This window comes from Andrographis paniculata, unplaced genomic scaffold, assembly GCF_009805555.1.
Source record: "Andrographis paniculata isolate CXL003 unplaced genomic scaffold, ASM980555v1 Contig30END, whole genome shotgun sequence".
Taxonomy (NCBI): domain Eukaryota; kingdom Viridiplantae; phylum Streptophyta; class Magnoliopsida; order Lamiales; family Acanthaceae; genus Andrographis; species Andrographis paniculata.
In genome coordinates, this window is record NW_026137563.1 from 1,783,840 (window position 1) to 1,801,408 (window position 17,569).

The 17,569-nt window shown below is 36.9% G+C and overlaps 4 protein-coding genes across 5 annotated transcripts; 3 read left to right on the plus strand and 1 right to left on the minus strand.

Annotated features, from left to right (window-relative positions):
• Positions 1–974: 974 nt before the first annotated feature.
• On the plus strand, positions 975–2,916 carry LOC127246318 (uncharacterized). 2 transcript variants are annotated; one of them, XM_051267602.1, is made up of 4 exons: positions 978–1,245; positions 1,780–1,885; positions 2,026–2,073; positions 2,657–2,916. In XM_051267602.1, exons 1-3 carry the CDS (start codon positions 1,136–1,138, stop codon positions 2,038–2,040), a joined length of 231 nt encoding a protein of 76 aa, XP_051123559.1. In that variant the 5' UTR covers positions 978–1,135; the 3' UTR covers positions 2,041–2,073; positions 2,657–2,916. The 2 variants fall into 2 exon arrangements, with proteins under 2 accessions (XP_051123560.1, XP_051123559.1); XM_051267603.1 differs by lacking the exon at positions 2,657–2,916 and having other exon boundaries at positions 975–1,245; positions 2,026–2,078.
• Positions 2,917–3,159: 243 nt separating this feature from the next.
• LOC127246313 (protein NPGR1) lies at positions 3,160–5,796 on the minus strand. The gene is made up of 4 exons (XM_051267598.1): positions 5,292–5,796; positions 4,034–5,211; positions 3,802–3,949; positions 3,160–3,724 (listed from the first exon to the last, which is right to left on the minus strand). The coding sequence occupies exons 1-4, from the start codon at positions 5,794–5,796 to the stop codon at positions 3,414–3,416; spliced, it is 2,142 nt and encodes a 713-aa protein (XP_051123555.1). The 3' UTR covers positions 3,160–3,413.
• A 291-nt stretch (positions 5,797–6,087) lies between these two features.
• LOC127246314 (F-box/kelch-repeat protein At5g43190) lies at positions 6,088–10,136 on the plus strand. Its single transcript, XM_051267599.1, has 2 exons — positions 6,088–6,256; positions 8,920–10,136. The coding sequence occupies exons 1-2, from the start codon at positions 6,229–6,231 to the stop codon at positions 10,035–10,037; spliced, it is 1,146 nt and encodes a 381-aa protein (XP_051123556.1). The 5' UTR covers positions 6,088–6,228; the 3' UTR covers positions 10,038–10,136.
• A 1,244-nt stretch (positions 10,137–11,380) lies between these two features.
• LOC127246312 (calcium-transporting ATPase 1-like) lies at positions 11,381–17,487 on the plus strand. The gene is made up of 8 exons (XM_051267597.1): positions 11,381–12,199; positions 12,734–12,788; positions 12,863–14,802; positions 15,348–15,506; positions 16,109–16,280; positions 16,382–16,680; positions 16,774–17,018; positions 17,298–17,487. The coding sequence occupies exons 1-8, from the start codon at positions 12,026–12,028 to the stop codon at positions 17,485–17,487; spliced, it is 3,234 nt and encodes a 1,077-aa protein (XP_051123554.1). The 5' UTR covers positions 11,381–12,025.
• The last annotated feature ends 82 nt before the right edge of the window (positions 17,488–17,569 follow it).

Below are 17,569 nucleotides of genomic sequence, written 5' to 3' on the forward strand. Positions count from 1 at the left end.
TAGTTTGTTTATCATTTTTGTCCGTTTCAAAACAATAATCTTATTTTCATAAATAATAATATCACCGTAAAACTATTCCTACTTTTTCATTATTATTACACAATTGTCACTACTTTTTACACTAATATATTCACAAGGGCAAAAAGTTATTTATCCTTATTTTTTTACCGACTATCAATATAATATCAATATTCCATTCAATCTCGTATCTAATACAATAAGACTATATTTTTGGAACAGATGAAGTATATAAATTAATTAAAGTAATTATCAATTAATAAATAATTAAAAATATATTAATAAAATTAATAATACAGTACAAATAATTATAAATTAAAATTAAAATAATTATTTAATCTAATAAAAATATAAAATTTAGAATATACTCTTCCAAACAAATGATACGAACGAAAATATAAAATGTAAGGGAGAAAATATTATTTTATTTGAAGTCCAAAATCCTTATTAGATTTTACTGTGGTTAAATAATTATTTTAATACTTTTGTTATACATATTTTTTTAAAAATATATATATATATAAAAATATTTTATCCAGTGAATAAAAAAATATATATTTATACTAGTAATAGTTATATTTAATAGATTTAAAAAACTAAAATTTAATTTCATTGAACGATCTTATTCAATGCTCTGCTAAATATATAGAGACTATGTTACCTTCGCGAGTTTCAAATAAAATTGATTTGAGGTTGATATTAAAACAATGTATGATATGATATTTTGTAAAAAAATAAATTATATTTTGTATTTTTTTATTTTTTTTTGGATGAATTTTTAAAAATTTGACTTGAATTAAATATTAAAATAATGTATAATTAAATTTTTTGAGAAAAAAAAAAAAAAAAAGATCGTAGAAAACTGAAATTATGTGGTTATAGAAACACAATCATAGTTATTATTAAATTGTAAGAAAAAACATTTAACCAATGAGAAAGAAATGATATAAGTACGTTGACCGGTTAAATTTGACTCCTCGCCTCGGTACCCGTTCATGCCGACGACGATTTGCCGATTTGGAATATAGCGTACTGATTCCGGGACGAATTCTTCGAATCTGCAAATCTCGTCTTACACCTGAGAATTTACGGAGACAGAGAGCAGGAGAGGTGTGTGATGGGTTGCTTTGATTGTTTCACTGGAGCAAGTAAGGAGCAGAGGCGAGAAGAGGAGCGTGTGGCATCCGAAGAGGCCCGTGCCAGAGCTGCAGAAGCTGCACAGAAGAGGTTTCACTTTTCGATTCAATTGTGTAGTACATATATTATGTGATCTTATTAATATTTTTCTCCAGTTCTGTTTGTCTTACGACGACATCGTAATTAGGGTTGGATGAAGAAATTGAGATTTTTGTGCCCTAGTTGATTCCGATGTAATAATTAGCCTCTACAAATTTTCATCGAGTGTTTGGATTTGTGTTGATTTACATGTGTCCTTTTTAAGAGGATCCTTTTAGCTCTGAGTTTCTTTCCTCTCCAAAAGCCCCCTTTCTAATTTCACATTTATTCAGTTGAAGGCTGATGCAGCTATATGTGCACGTTCTTTTACTAGCAAATGAACTGTGTATATATATAGGAGTTACATGCAAGGAGATAAGAATGGAGATTCTGTGGGATGTTTTGTTCAAATGCATACATTAGAAAATAATTTAATGCCATAGCTCTTAAGGCTGCTTTTGTTACTGCTCACATGCCATTTTAACAAGCAGTTGATTGTAAGTCTCCAAGCCTTTTAATTGAATGTTATTTACATCCATTATGCAGGCAAGAGCAGTTTGAACAGTCTGCAGCAGGAAGAGCTGCAAAAGCACAGCTAGCTGCTGCTGCAAAACAGAATGCTAATACTGATAGAGACAAGCCAGTTCTTCAGGTATTGCTCTCATTCTTCCTTGTCTTAGGATTATTTGTACATCTTTTTTTGCCATGGTATAACGTTCAGGTATATGAGGCGAATGGTACTAGTACTACATGAATCTTTCATCTGATTGTTGGCTCATTACTTAAATGCAGTGGCAGATGGGATGAGCTCACTTCAATACTTGGATTTGGTTGTACACTGTAAGCATGCACCTTCACTTTGTATATTTTGTTTTATAAATAATTTTTCGTGGATGATACCTTCTCTTTTAAGTATCCCAAATAAAGATGCAGTTGAATTTCTCATGTTTAGTACCTCTGTAAAGATTAAGCCAACAATATATCACATTTGATAAAATATTCTAATAACATTATGGGATCTGAACATTGGTGAGTCTTACTGCTGGACCTGAATACACTGAATCCAGGTTTCATTCACTGGGATTAGATTTCCGGATTACCACTTTCCCCTAGCCTTTAAGAGTGGGACAAAAGAATTTTTAAAGAAAATAACAATGCAGTAGGTGGGGATATTAATAGATGTAATTTCCTTCATGTTTTTTTTTTTTTTTATTGGATGTACCAGTCAACTTCGTGGTAATCTATTGCCAACGAGTCCTTGATTCATGCTATTGTATATATTTTTGTTTGTCTGCAAATGATGGCCTATTCTATTGACAAAGTTGAATGATGAGAATGCCTAGAAGCAACACGATGGTATTTTATGTGTGTATATGTTAGTTTTTTATATGCTTGCAAGCTAAATAACTTTTTCTTCCTGCAGATTACAAAACAACTTTCGCATAGCTAGTCCACCCGTGATCTGGAATGACCATCATCAATTGACGATTCTCAAAATAAAGTGTGTGTAAAGAGCACATTGAGCTGAACAATATCTTTGTTTTACTTATTAATGTATAGTTGAGAGTTGAAGGCTCACCTCTGTATTTATCAACTGTGTTAGAAGCTCAAAAAGAGAGAAAATTCTCACTTGCTTTGGGAACAATTTTATCTATGAATCTGCCTAGGGTTTCTGATTTGGTTCGTCTCTGAATCCCTATTTATGTTTTGCGCTGGTATGGGAGGATATCTACTCCCTAAATGTAGTTTGTATGCTTTTCCACCTCCATTAGAGGCTGTCCTATACAATTGATTTCTGCTGAAATTGGCTATTTGTGATGATACCAATTTATTTTGATGAAGAATTATATTCCCTAAGGGCTCAACCTGAATATTATGATCTAGAAATTAACACCTCCTAAACACGTTAGTTGGAAACTTTCTGTGAATCCATGTATGGGAACAACTAATAAAAGCAAACATGATAGTTGCCATCAGCACAGATATTTCATAAGCTTCTATTTCTTTCTCTTCAATTTTTTTGTTTCTAACAGCAAACTGTACAAGTTCGATCAGCAAGAATAACATCAGGGCAAATGATGGCAACCAGTATCATCTCTTGTGGAGGTATCCCCTGTAAGAATGTTTGGACACTAGTTCCTTGTATTCAGCTTTGTCAGCTCTAAATAAATTATTTTTATTCATAGAAAGCTTTGGACAGGTTCCGAGATCTTGAGTTCATGCGCAGCCTGAAAGGCATCTGCCGCTTGTTGCACCAGTCCTTCCATCTTATATATCCGTCCAAGACTCAACCACGCATCATGGTTCGTGGGATCCAGCCGCAGTGCACTCATCAGGAAGCTTTTTGCTAAAGGTAGTGATTCCTTGCCCATCTTTATTAACACTTCAGCAGTTGAAATTATACTTGGGACAAAATTAGGCTCTATAGACGAGGCAATGGAATGTGCAACAATTGCCTCTTTGTGTTGTTGTTGAGCTTCAGATAGTCTTCCTGGAAGCATTGAAAAATGTCTGTCAGGATGACTGGGGATATCAGAACTCAGCATTCATACACTTGTAACACATAACCTGTTGCGTGCCAAACTCGAGGAGAGTAATATTCAACAGCCTTGGCTTTTTGAATGCAGATATCAACATCTATCCATAGCCCGTGATTGGAGTAAAGTCCGGCCAAATCCAGCCACGCTTCCAGCTCCAATCTCCTGCCTTCTTCATCCTGCCAAAGAAAAGTTTATAATGTAACAGTAGCACTCATTCTCAACTTTGTCTGCTCTATCGAGAACTTGAATGTTACACACACATTGGTCGTTTTGTCACTAAGCCCCTGAGTTAACACCAGTAAAATCTTGTAAGTTTCTATTGCTTGCTTTGGTTGTTGCTGGGCAATCTGAAGAATGGCCTTCAATCTCAAAAATTTTAGCTGATCTACACGTCCTGTTTCCTCCAATGCTAGATCAATGATTGCTTCGGCATCCTTCAGTCTCTGGTCTGCTGATGCAATTAGAGCCAAGAGTTCCCAACCTCTGACCGAGCTGCCAGCAGTTGATCTTTGGAACTGCATAGCTTGATCAAAGGCCAAATTCAAGTTCCTCTGCACAGCATTTTCTTCGGCAAGTCTGAAGATAATCTCTGGATCAATTTTCTGGATTAGAGCAGCTTGGTTCAATGAGGCGAGTGATTCCCTATGCAAAGCAGCTCTTTCTACATCAGACACAGACAGCCTTGCAGCATTTCCACAGCAGACTCCTAGAAACTTATGGGCTTGGCTCAGCACATGCCTGTTCCCGCCTGGCGAAAGGTCGAGCACTCTACGAGCATATTTAATTCCCTGAGAAGCTTCATTCGGATCTTGGGCGCTCAATTTTGCCCCAAGCAAGAATGCTGCCAAGTGAGGTATTTGACCATTCTCTGAAATGCCTGATACCTTCTTCAAAAGGTTCAATGCTGTCTGATTTGAACCTGCAGCGCTGTAGCAGAGTGCAAGAAAGTACCATCCCTCGATCCGATTATACACTCCTGGAAGAAGCTGCTCAACACGATCAGCCAAAGACTCGAATTCTCTGCAGATTGTGAGGGCATAGGTTAAGTGATCCATGACTTCTGGATCCCACTCCACCTCACCACACAAGGCCTTCTGCAAAAGTATAGACAGCAGAAGAATAGACTCTTCTTCAGGGCTGATGCTTTTAGGACATTGAGATGGAACAATGGCTCCATGGAGTAATGTGGCAGCCAAGTCCTTCTGCAGTTTTGCTAGCCTTTGGGGATTGATTTTCCAGGGCTTCAACAGAGCCCTTCTGTATGCAGCAATGGCTTCATCCAGGGACCTTGCTTGCAGCCATAGCTTGGGGTATAATTCCAGGGATCTGTGAAAAATCTCCAGCAACTTGCAGTCTTCACTGATCTCACAATGCACCATGCCATTAGGCAGAGCCGATTCAACTGTATCTAAGATGATCTTGCACTCCCTTGCAGCCTCTGGCATTTGGTATTGGAAGACAACAGTCAGGTAATTTTTTTAGGTTTTCAATAATTGAAACAAGTGAATGAGTGCATACCTTTGAATCTTCCAAGTTCTTGTAGGGATTTCACTTTCAACAGGACTGCTTCAAGAAGCAAACTCACTGAATGCAGAGACATTACCCCTGCCTGCATTGCTCTCCCCCGGGACCGCAGTTTCTGCGGCGCCACCGCAGGCGGAGTCCTGAATGTCTCAGCAATGGCTTTGGACATCCTCGGAGACAGGACTTTAGCATCAATCCCTTGAAAAACTTGAAGAGCTGCATCATAATTGCCTCTCTGATATTCAAGCCTCCCCAACAATGCTCTGGCTTCCTCATAGTTTAAAGACAGAGCTTCCTTCAAAGTTGACTCAGCTTCATCCACCTGAGCATCTTCCAGTTTGGCTTCCCAGTCAACAATGGTTCCAGTTGCAGTTCTTGACGATGAAAGGCCACTGGCAGAGAAGTCCCTTGTGGCCAGTGATTCAGGGGACTGTGGCACAGCTGCTGTTGCTTCTTCTTCTTCAAGCTTGAATTGCTCTCCAGAGCAAGCACACAGCATCTTTCTGGAGAAGAGGAAAAAGAAGAACAAGTAAGCTTCCACTTCTTGCAATGGAAAATCTATCGTTTGCTCATTTCTTTTGTTCAGATGCCTGAAAAAAGGATGCCAACATGTGGCCCCTTTAAATGTCAATCTTTTTTTACCTTTAACTTGGGGAATTTTGACCATATTTGATGAGGAATACTTGAAAAAAATTTAACTATTGTAAACGCTCGCTTTAATTTGAATTCTTTTCACTTTTTGAGGGGACCAAATACAGCAATAAAGTCGCAGTAGAAGAGGTAAACAGGAAACCAGATTTATGATCCAAATCTGTAGCCATAGCCATAAAGTCGATGAATGATCCGATCAAAAATAGCTAATGGGAAAAGGCAAACCTGGAAATCTTTTCTCACAGAATCTTGACTTCCATTGGTGAAAGAATCAGATCAGATGAAAGAAGAAGAAGAAGAAGTAGAAGGTAAGTGTTTTTAGTTTTGAAAATGGGATTTGGTTTTGGAGATGCGAGGGTTGAGTTTGATGGGCCTTCTGAAATATCACTGTTGAAAAGAAACGAAACATTTCTTTGTTTGCTATGGAGGAAGACAGACAGACAGACGATGGTTTTGACCATACAGAATACAGTAAGGGTGTGTTTGTTTGAAGGATTTTGGTGGATTTCCACTATTCATCCAATTTTTTCCCCCCAAAAACATCAAATCAAACACCTATTTTTCATTTTTTATATTATACTAAAAATCAATTTTACATTCAAAACATCACATCAAACTCTATTTATATCACATCATACAACTATTCAAATTCAAAATTTTTACTATTCAAATCCCAACTCAAAATCCAAACCCCCAAACAAACACACCCTAACAGTATGCAATGCAATGTATTGTGTTTTCTAGTGTTTCTGATTCTGCTCCACCTGTCTGTCTTGTCTGTCCTAAAGATTCTCTGTGATTTCTGCAATTGTTTCTTGGGGTTGATGCTTGTCCTAAAATTATCAATAATAATAATAATAATAATAATAATCACAACCTGGAAAAGGGTGTGCCCATAGTGTAGATCAGAATTCAGAATAAAATATCTGTCATCAGTGGTGTTTTCAAATATTTTTTCAAGAAAGCAGCTGGGATCAATAATTTGGGGTTAGACAAACAAGGGTTGATTCAAATTTGGGATTAGGGATTTGGGATTGTGATGATCTGATCACTAACAATAATTGAAACCCCACTACTTTATTTGTTATTATTATACTAGTAGTAGAAATTTATACCTGCTGAACTCAGATCCTTTTCGTTTTTTTGTTTTGGAATTATGATAAACAATAGCAAGAAGAGTTGAAAGTGAGAAGAGAGGAGAGGTTCCATGCCTTTTGGACAAAAAGCTGCATTTATTGTTTACTATTATTTGGCACATTTGCAATGTGTCGCCTAATTTTAATATATATTCATTTCTGACTAATGTAGAGTATAATAATAATAATAATAATAATAATAATAATGATGATGCCTGTTTACGATATATTCACTTTGATGTTTTAAAAACAGTCTTCACACAGCTCAAGATAATTAATTGTCAATGGGGGTGGTTTGTATACTTTGGATACATTATACTGAAATTGTTATTTGTTAGGTTAGGTTACACTTATGTTTATTTTATTTTATTTTGTCTTCTTTCAACTATTCAGTATCTTTACTATTCTTGAGAAATACTATACCTAATATTCATTGTTATATAAAATATTACTATTTCAAACAAGTATTATATACTCCCTCTGTCTAGGTTGAAATGTTGCTATTTTTCATTTTCGTACAATTTTCTAATTTAGTAATTGTACTGCCTAATTTTAATAAACACCCACAAATCTGATTAATTTTATGTTTATTTTTATCTTTTTTACTACAATCTAATATAATACTAATATTAAAAAATCGACGCTTTTTTCCGGGACGGAAGGAGTATATAACATAGATGATGTCAAATTTTTTATTAAAAAATATTATATAATATATATATTATTCATGTGTATATGTGTACATGAAATGTACAGTGTGTTTATATAGGAATACTTTAGAATTTAGAAATAGGTGGGAAAAAACATATGTAAACTCAACTTAGTTTTAATTTAATAATCATCAATTAAATATTGGATTGGGCCTTTTATTCGAGATAAAAAGTGAACTATCTGAAATTTTGGGCCAAGCCCAAATTTATGCTCTTATGTGTATGTATTTTATTCTCATTTTCGAACAGCCCAGCCCAGCCCAGGTGTAGCCCTACACTACACATATTAAGCAAATATTTGCAGATTTGAATGTGAATATAATAACCTTTTAAAATTTCTAAACGTTTTTAGTAAAGTATAATTTTTTAAATATGATTTTCCTTCAATTTTATTAGTTTGTACCATGTTTTGTCATTTCACCATTCATTATCATTAATTAACAATAATAAATTATAATAGATAGTTTTTCTAGTACTTATATACTACTAATTAATTAATTAATTAATTTGAAAAGCCAAGTTGGCGCAAGCAACGGGGTAAACGCTGCATATCCGTCACGACAAAGGAACCAAATAATCGATAACTTGAATAATAATAATATATATATATATATATATTATATTTTTATAATAATTGAAGGCTGCTGGTTGCATATACTTTTGGAGTTTTAGATTTTTAGAAGTAGTAAAGAATTAATATTTGATATATTGAACAAAAGAAAAGAAAAGAAAACCAAAACGTTATGCTTTGAACATTTATTTATTTGATTTAAGTAATCAATAAGTTGAGCTTATCCCTTAATTGATAGGATATATATGCATACAGTCACTTACCTGCTATTATTAGCTTTGTTTATTTATTTATTTATTGGATCAGCACAAGTAAGTATATATTATTATTGTAAGCATGCCCAATTAATAATTATATATTAACCCTAAACCCTAATGCTTCATATGTTTGACGACTAGCAACCGTGTTACGAAAATTGTGACCATACTAATCCCCAAAAGAACAAGCAATCTTTTTATTTATTTATTTATTTTAAAATTTATGATAATAAAAATAGGAGAAAATAAATTTAAATATGATGAAGGCAGAGTATATATATATATATATATATATAGATACAGAGAGAGAGGATTGTTGGAGAGTTGCATCGAGGTCATCCATGGATCCAGAGATATGGAGTCGGCTGCCGGAGCATCTTCTGGAGCGGGTGCTCTCCTTCCTCCCTCTCAAAACCTTCCTCGCTCTCCGATCTACCTGTAAGCACTTCAACTCTCTTCTCTACTCTCCTTCCTTCACCCATTCCATCTCTTCATCTTCGTCTTCCTTCATCCTTCTGGCGCATCCGCAGAGTCTCCGGAGCTGTCCTCTGTACAACACCGTCGGAAACTCGTGGTCGACGGATCTCCCGCTCTCCTTCCCAGCTTGCTCCACCGATCTCCTCTCTTCCTCCTCCTCCAATGGCCTCCTCTGCTTCTCCCTCCTCAATTCCTCCTGCTTCCTCGTCTGCAACCTCCTCCGCCGCTCCCTCCGCCGCGTCAATTTCCCCGCCCGCCCCTTCCATTTCGAATTCCTCACCTTGATTTCCACCTCCGACGGCGGTTACAAGCTATTCGCCCTCTCCGCAAAAGGCTCCTCCAATAATGCCCTAATTTACGACTCCAATCGCGCCTCCTGGCGCCGCTTCCCCGGCTTCAATCCAACGCTATCAGAAAACTACCATCAGAAAGGCGTCCACTACAACGGACGCCTCTTCTTCACCACGCCGGAGCCTTTCCAGGTCGTGTGCTTCGACCTGGAGAGCTGCAGGTGGGAGACGTCGGCGGCGAGGCTTCCGGACGAGCGGCTGACGTTCGTCCGCCTGGTGAGCGACGAGGATCGGAAGCTGTACCTAATCGGAGGGGTAGGAGCGACGGGGATCTCTCGAATCATCAAAGTGTGGGAGATGATGATTACAGAGGAGGGCGGCGGAGAAGGTTGGACGGAGGTGGAAACGTTGCCGGAGATGGTTAGCCGGAAGTTTCTGTCGGTGTGCTACCACAACTACGAGCACGTGTACTGCTTTTGGCACGTGGGACTGATCTGCGTGTGCTGTTACACGTGGCCAGAAGTGCTGTACTACAAGGTTTCTAGAAGGAGCTGGCATTGGCTCCCCAAGCCCCCTTCCTTGCCTCACAAATGGAGCTGTGGCTTCAGATGGTTTTCTTTCAATCCCCAGCTCTCTCCCACACCATAATCATTCATAATAAATAATTTAAAATAATATAATAATAATAATAATTTCATTTTATTTTATTTTATTTGATCTTCTTCAAAAATCAATCAGAGTTGCAAATATTGAAAATTGGATTTTGTTTTGTGTTGTTTGAATGGAAATGGAAGTTTCTTCAATTAGTGACTCAGTCCATGTTGGAAAGCATCTTTTGTATTCACACCAGCTTATATAATAATAATAAATCCGCCGCATCAAATCGGTAATATTTATTTTTTCACATAAATTTTATAATATTAGAATTATATAAGTTTACAGTGAAAATAACAAAAATATCTTTATAAGATTGTATGATATAAAAAAAAGATATTTGTATAATATATTAAAAGTTAAAGAATATTAAAAATTATGAAATGATACATATGTTTTGCTTTGAGACATACAAAAAATAAAAAATGGAATAGAGTACTATATTATACTTTATTTGTCCCACATAATTTTTCAAAATTTTCTATTTCGATTAGTTTTACATAATTTTTTCATTAAATTATTTAGTATTTTAATTTTAATTTATAATTATTTTTATTATATCATAATTATGAGGGAGTATTACAATAGTATTGGGTTGCCACAAATGTGGGTTGGGATTGTGGTTGAAAATTTGGCCCATCTTTTATATTTCTTTTAGAGATTGAAACGGCTCAGATTTGGGCCTGTTTTGAAATTTTAAAAATAAGCCTGCTTACTAATAGTGCTTAAAATAATCGAGCAAGAGAATTAAAGACAATAAATGCAATTTACTTTAATGAGAAGACGGTTAATTACAATTATGACAAAATCAATTCCTTCAAGAATACATTTAATATATATATATATATAATTAATTAAATTATATACAAATACTATAAAATAGTAGTATTAGTAATTAGCGATCATCATCTTTGTATCATCACTTGTAACTAACTCTGTTTAAGATGAGACTGGAGAATAGGAATAGGAATAGGAATAGGATGCTCTAATCTCTATGATGAAAACTTGCTCACTAATCTTAAATAAAAAGCACTTTCCTTTATAAAAGGTTAGTGGAGTAACTTTCTAATGTCACGTTTTTTACTATTTTATCTTATCAATTTACTATAGGCATGCCCAAATTTAAATAATGTTGAGACTAAAATAAAAAAGTTGATTGCTAATTTGCCATGCCGCTTTCAATTAGTGGTTTGCAAGTCACAAGTACATCTCTAAATATAAAATAATAATAATAATAATAATAATAATAATGAGAATATACCATTAATCTAATTATATTCATACAATCGTAACTCATTTGTAAAAGAAAAATAATAATGATAATTATCAGATTATTACTAGACTAGATTGTGAGTATTATGGTGCAAAATTAAATCCAAATCTATTGAAATTTAATAAGAAATTGAATGAGGAGAGTTGGGTTACTTTATTTTGAAAATATTTGGAGGTAGAAATCGTCTGCGCCGGAAGCTTCCATCTTTCTTCAGTTGCAGTTTGAGTTTTTGATTCAGATTTCAGATTCTTGCCTTTGTGTGCGAGGAGCAAGTTTGGTGGTTGATTGATTGATCGCACTTGGAATGGACGGTGTTTCTTCGAACTGGTCAACTCCCTTCTGATTAGCTCGTACATGATTTTCTGTCCGCTTCCCTAGTAGATAGATCACTGCACGTTTTTATCACAGCTGCTCTTGCCTCGCAGTTTCCCTCCGGTTTCGCAACTAATCCATTACTTTAGGATATTGTCGGGAAATTACTGCTACCAGACGAATAATTTGGGAGAAGATGGATTTGTAGTGAATCTGATCGAGAGTGCTACTTTTCAAGCCATCTATTTTGGCTGCTGCTCTTGTGTGGCGCTGAAAAATCAATTATAAAAAGGGCGGCGAACTGCGTTGCATACTTTTTCCCTTGGTTTTCGGACGTATTTGGCCATCTGCGGTTGTGGTAGTTTGTGATTTGTGGATCAGTGGTGAGCCGGGGCTGATGGGGAGTATTATGAAGGAGTTTTCGGAGGTGAAGCCGAAGAATTCGTCGGAGGAGGCGTTGCAGCGGTGGAGGAAAGCTTGTTGGCTGGTGAAGAATCGGAAGAGGAGGTTCCGATTCACTGCTAATCTCAGCAAGCGTTTTGAAGTTCGCGAGATCCAGAAGTCTAACCAGGTTTGGCCTCCCTCTTGTTGACCTTTTTCCTTTTCTATTTTTGGACTGCCTCTATTTTCATTTTATTTTTTTATTTTTTTCCCTCTGATAATTTTATTCGTGCTTTGCAAGTTGTTGCTGGGGATTTTGAGCAATAATAAACATGATCATGTCTTGTTATGAAGTTTAACTTGGAGAACTGGAATTGTTTTTATGGAATTTCTGTGGTTATGAAATATGAAAATGAGAGCTGTTAGGTATTTGCTTAACGTAAAAGAGTTGATCCAAAAGAATCTTTCGTGGTGATGTTTGTTGGTTTATCCTAACTCAATGTGATAACTCAGCTGCATCATCACTTTCTATGCACAGAAATCAAAAGATTGAGATTTCTTTTCTTGGTGGTTCTTGGTGGACTCAATGATTGGGTGATTATACTTGATTAAGTAGCACAAGGTTACGGTGGTTATGCGATTCGATATTCCTATATCTTAGATAGTCCTTATTGTTTTATTGTTAAACACATATAAGCGAGCTATTGATTATTCAATATTGCAGGAGAAGCTGAGAGTTGCAGTACTAGTTTCGCAAGCTGCTCTAAGCTTTATTCAAGGTTGGACGCGACTGCACTCTGTGTTCCGTAAGCTATCTTCTGCTCTATACTGATTTTCTGCTGAATATCTCCAGGTATAAGTTACTCAGTACCGGAGGCAGTAAAGGGAGCAGGGTTTGGGGTATGTGCTGATGAGTTAGGGTCCATTGTTGAAGGGCATAATGTGAAGAAGTTGAAAGTTCATGGTGGCGTCGAAGGTATTGCAGATAAGCTGTCGACTTCATTAAGTAATGGGATTAGTGTTGCTGAGGAGTCTCTTAATCAAAGAAGAAATATTTTCGGAATCAATAAATTTGCTGAGAGCCCTGCCAAGGGGTTTTGGCTTTTCGTATGGGAAGCCCTGCAGGATACTACCCTAATGATATTAGGCGTTTGCGCCATCATTTCTCTAATTGTTGGTATTGCGACTGAAGGGTGGCCCAAGGGTGCTCATGATGGACTTGGAATCGTTGCTAGTATCCTTCTTGTTGTATTTGTCACTGCTACTAGTGACTACAAACAGTCGTTGCAATTCAAAGATTTAGATAAGGAGAAGAAAAAGATCACTGTTCAGGTTACAAGAAATGGATACAGACAAAAGATTTCCATATTTGATTTACTCTCTGGCGATGTAGTTCATCTTGCTATTGGGGATCAAGTCCCGGCTGATGGGCTCTTTATCTCCGGCTATTCTCTACTAATAAATGAATCCAGTCTAACTGGGGAAAGTGAGCCCATAAATGTAACTGCTGAAAATCCTTTTCTCCTATCTGGAACTAAAGTCCAGGATGGATCCTGCAAAATGCTTGTTACAACTGTGGGTATGAGAACCCAGTGGGGCAAATTGATGGCTACCCTTTCGGAGGGTGGTGATGATGAAACACCTCTGCAAGTTAAACTCAATGGAGTGGCAACCATTATTGGGAAAATAGGTCTCTTTTTTGCTGTTATCACGTTTGCTGTTCTTGTGCAAGGACTATTTAGCAAGAAGATGACTTCAGGTTCACAATGGAGTTGGTCGGGAGATGATGCCCTGGAAATGCTGGAATATTTTGCCATTGCAGTTACAATTGTCGTGGTTGCAGTACCCGAGGGGTTGCCTTTAGCTGTTACCTTGAGCCTTGCTTTTGCCATGAAGAAGATGATGAATGACAAAGCACTTGTTCGACATTTGGCAGCTTGTGAAACTATGGGATCGGCGACAACCATATGTAGTGACAAGACTGGGACTTTAACTACTAATCACATGACTGTTGTGAAGGCATGCATTTGTGGGAAAATAAAAGAAGCAAGTAGCCATGTGAAAAGTTCTGATTTCTGCTCGGACATTCCTGATTCTGTTGTGAAAATGATACAGAAATCAATATTCAACAACACTGGAGGAGATATTGTAACAGGGAAGGATGGCAAAATTGAAATCCTCGGTACACCTACTGAAACTGCTCTTCTGGAATTTGGTCTCTTGCTAGGAGGAGATTTCCAGGCAGAGAGGCAGGGGTCGAAGCTTCTCAAGGTTGAGCCATTTAATTCTGTGAAGAAAAGAATGGGAGTTGTTCTAGAGCTACCTGGAGAAGGCTGTCAGGCCCACTGCAAAGGTGCATCCGAGATTATTCTTGCTGCATGTGACAGGACTCTGAATTCAGATGGTGAGGCTGTTCCCCTGGATGAAAAATCAATTAATCATCTGAAGGATACCATAGAACAATTTGCAAATGACGCTCTACGAACACTATGCCTTGCATACAAGGATATTGGAAGTGATTTCTCAGCTGAAAATCCTGTTCCATTTGAGGGTTATACTTTGATAGGAATTGTTGGCATTAAAGATCCAGTTCGCCCTGGAGTCAAAGAGTCTGTTGCAATTTGTAAATCAGCTGGGATTATGGTTCGGATGGTAACTGGAGATAACATAAACACAGCAAAGGCAATTGCTAGGGAATGTGGAATATTAACAGAAGATGGCATTGCAATTGAAGGCCCAGATTTTCGAATGAAGAGCGATGAGGAATTGCAGAAACTCATTCCAAAGATACAGGTACCCTGGCCAAATTTTATAATTTACATTCTCCTCAATTTGTTGTTGGGTCAATGGGAAAGCACTCCGATTTTTTAATGCTCTAGCTATAAATTAAATTTCAGTTCCTTTGCGCGTTGGCATTGTTATTGTTATTAAGCTTATTGTTTTGTTTACCCCAAAATTTCTTGTCATGGAGGAGTCATATGCTTGTGTGTTGTGATAGGTGTGTTTGTTTGGGGGTTTGGATTTTGAGTTGGGATTTGAATAGTAAAAATTTTGAATTTGAATAGTTGTATGATGTGATATAAACAGGTGTTGATGTGATGTTTTAAATGTAAAATTGATTTTTAGTATAATATAAAAAATGAAAAATATGTGTTTGATGTGATGTTTTTAGGGGGAAAAAATTGGATGAATAGTGTAAATCCAATCCAATCCCCCAAACAAACACACCCAAATTAATGTTTCTTGGAATACTTCTAGAGTAATTATAGGCATTTTTATGCAAATATTGTTGTTCTTATGGCAATGATTCTCATATTTTCTACATAATTCCCTGGAAGGTAATGGCTCGTTCTTCACCAATGGATAAGCATACCCTAGTTAGACATTTGCGATCCACCTTTGATGAAGTGGTTGCTGTGACTGGGGATGGAACAAATGATGCTCCTGCACTTCATGAAGCTGATATTGGCCTTGCAATGGGAATTTCTGGGACCGAGGTAATGATTCCTCTCCCTGAACTACAATATACACCACGAGCAGTTGAAGGCAACATTAATATTGCTAAATACAAATAGGTCCACCTTGCTTGGTATGAAATAGTTGAGCATGACTTGAATAGGTACCCCCTGTTTGGTATTGATTTTGAAAATACAAAACAAGTAATAAAGGGTTTAATCCCATTTATTCTCAACCCTGGAAAAATCGTTGCGATTTTGAGCGCATATAGTTAGTCTATTCTGCCTGCCCCTATGCTTCTAGTATGGACAGTGTCTATCTGATCTGGGAGCAATATTCAAATTCTAAAGGATTTCTCACTATTTCTTTTTTTTGTTCTGATATTTAATGTAATAGAAAAAGTCATTTACACTTCTATTTGTTGTCCTACTTTCTTTATACTTTTTTGGTTAGTTGCTCAAAGGTTAACAACCTTTGTCTTATTGTAATGCATCTTTGTTTCTTGGAAATGCCATATATTGAGCTTAATGTTTTTCTTTTGAACTTCTTGATCACATGTATAAGAGTGACTTTAATGTAATAAAACTACAACAACAAACATCCACACAATTCTGATACTTGCTGCTTGGTATGATTTCTCCAGGTGGCCAAGGAGAGCGCAGATGTAATAATTCTAGACGACAATTTCTCAACAATTGTAACTGTTGCCAAGTGGGGGCGCTCTGTTTACGTAAACATACAAAAATTCGTTCAGTTTCAGCTTACAGTAAATGTCGTTGCGCTAATTGTCAACTTCTCCTCGGCGTGTCTGACAGGTAAAACATTCGATACTTGCATCAGTTTGTACATTATGTATTCATACATATATACATACATATATCCATGTACAATCATATACCTATGGTGCATGATTCAGGCAGTGCTCCACTCACCGCGGTTCAGCTTCTGTGGGTAAACATGATTATGGACACACTCGGGGCGCTTGCGCTAGCCACTGAACCTCCAACTGATGACCTAATGAGAAGGACGCCGGTGGGGCGAAAAGGAAACTTCATCACCAATGTCATGTGGAGGAATATTCTGGGTCAGTCTATATATCAGTTTGTGATAATATGGTACCTTCAAACAGCTGGAAAAGATGCATTTAGCCTGCGGGGAGAGGGCTCTGAATTGATTCTCAACACCCTCATTTTCAACTCGTTTGTCTTCTGCCAGGTTATTTTAAAATTTGGATACACACTACTTACAGCTATACCCCCCACACCTTCTTTGGTTCGACTTTGTTCTGACTTGGAATTTCCATTGCAGGTTTTCAATGAGATCAGCTCAAGAAACATGGAGAAGATAAATGTATTCAAAGGGATATTCGACAACTATGTCTTCGTGGGGGTTCTGAGCTGCACAGCAGTGTTTCAAGTCATCATCATCGAATTCCTTGGCACTTTCGCCAATACCACACCTCTCACATGGCAACAATGGTCGGCGAGTGTTTTGCTCGGGTTTCTTGGCATGCCTATTGCTGCTGCTATCAAGATGATCCCCGTGGGATCTAGGTAAAAACCTTTACTGTTTTGGTTTGGATTGGAACCGGATAAGACAGGATGAAAAATTCTTAGGCATTAGAACATGTTTGTAGTAACTTTTGTTATGGTAAAACATTGCAGCTATATGTCTGTGCATCATGATAGGACAGGAAGATTTTTGCAAAACTTCATTTGGATTTAGTGGTTTCTGATATTTGATTCAAGAATTGACCCTGTTTAAAGAATTAACTAGTTTTACAATGTTGCAAAAATGTTTCTGTACTTAGTTTATATTATCTTCAAATGCAGTTTAAGTGAATGCATATGCAGCTTAAAGGCTACTTATAAGAACCCCAAGGGAGTAAATGTACAAAATGATGGTATCAACCATTTTCTATCAACTGTAGATACACATTTGCCTTTCTGTGATAGTACCAAAAACTCAGAAAGGATGCAACAATACTGTCGGAAAGCAGCAACAAAATCAAGAGAAACTTGAATCAAATTGAAGGGATGGCGGTTTTTGGGTTGTTACCGTAAGCACTTTGGTAGAGTATTGTGGATGACTTCCGAGTGCATTT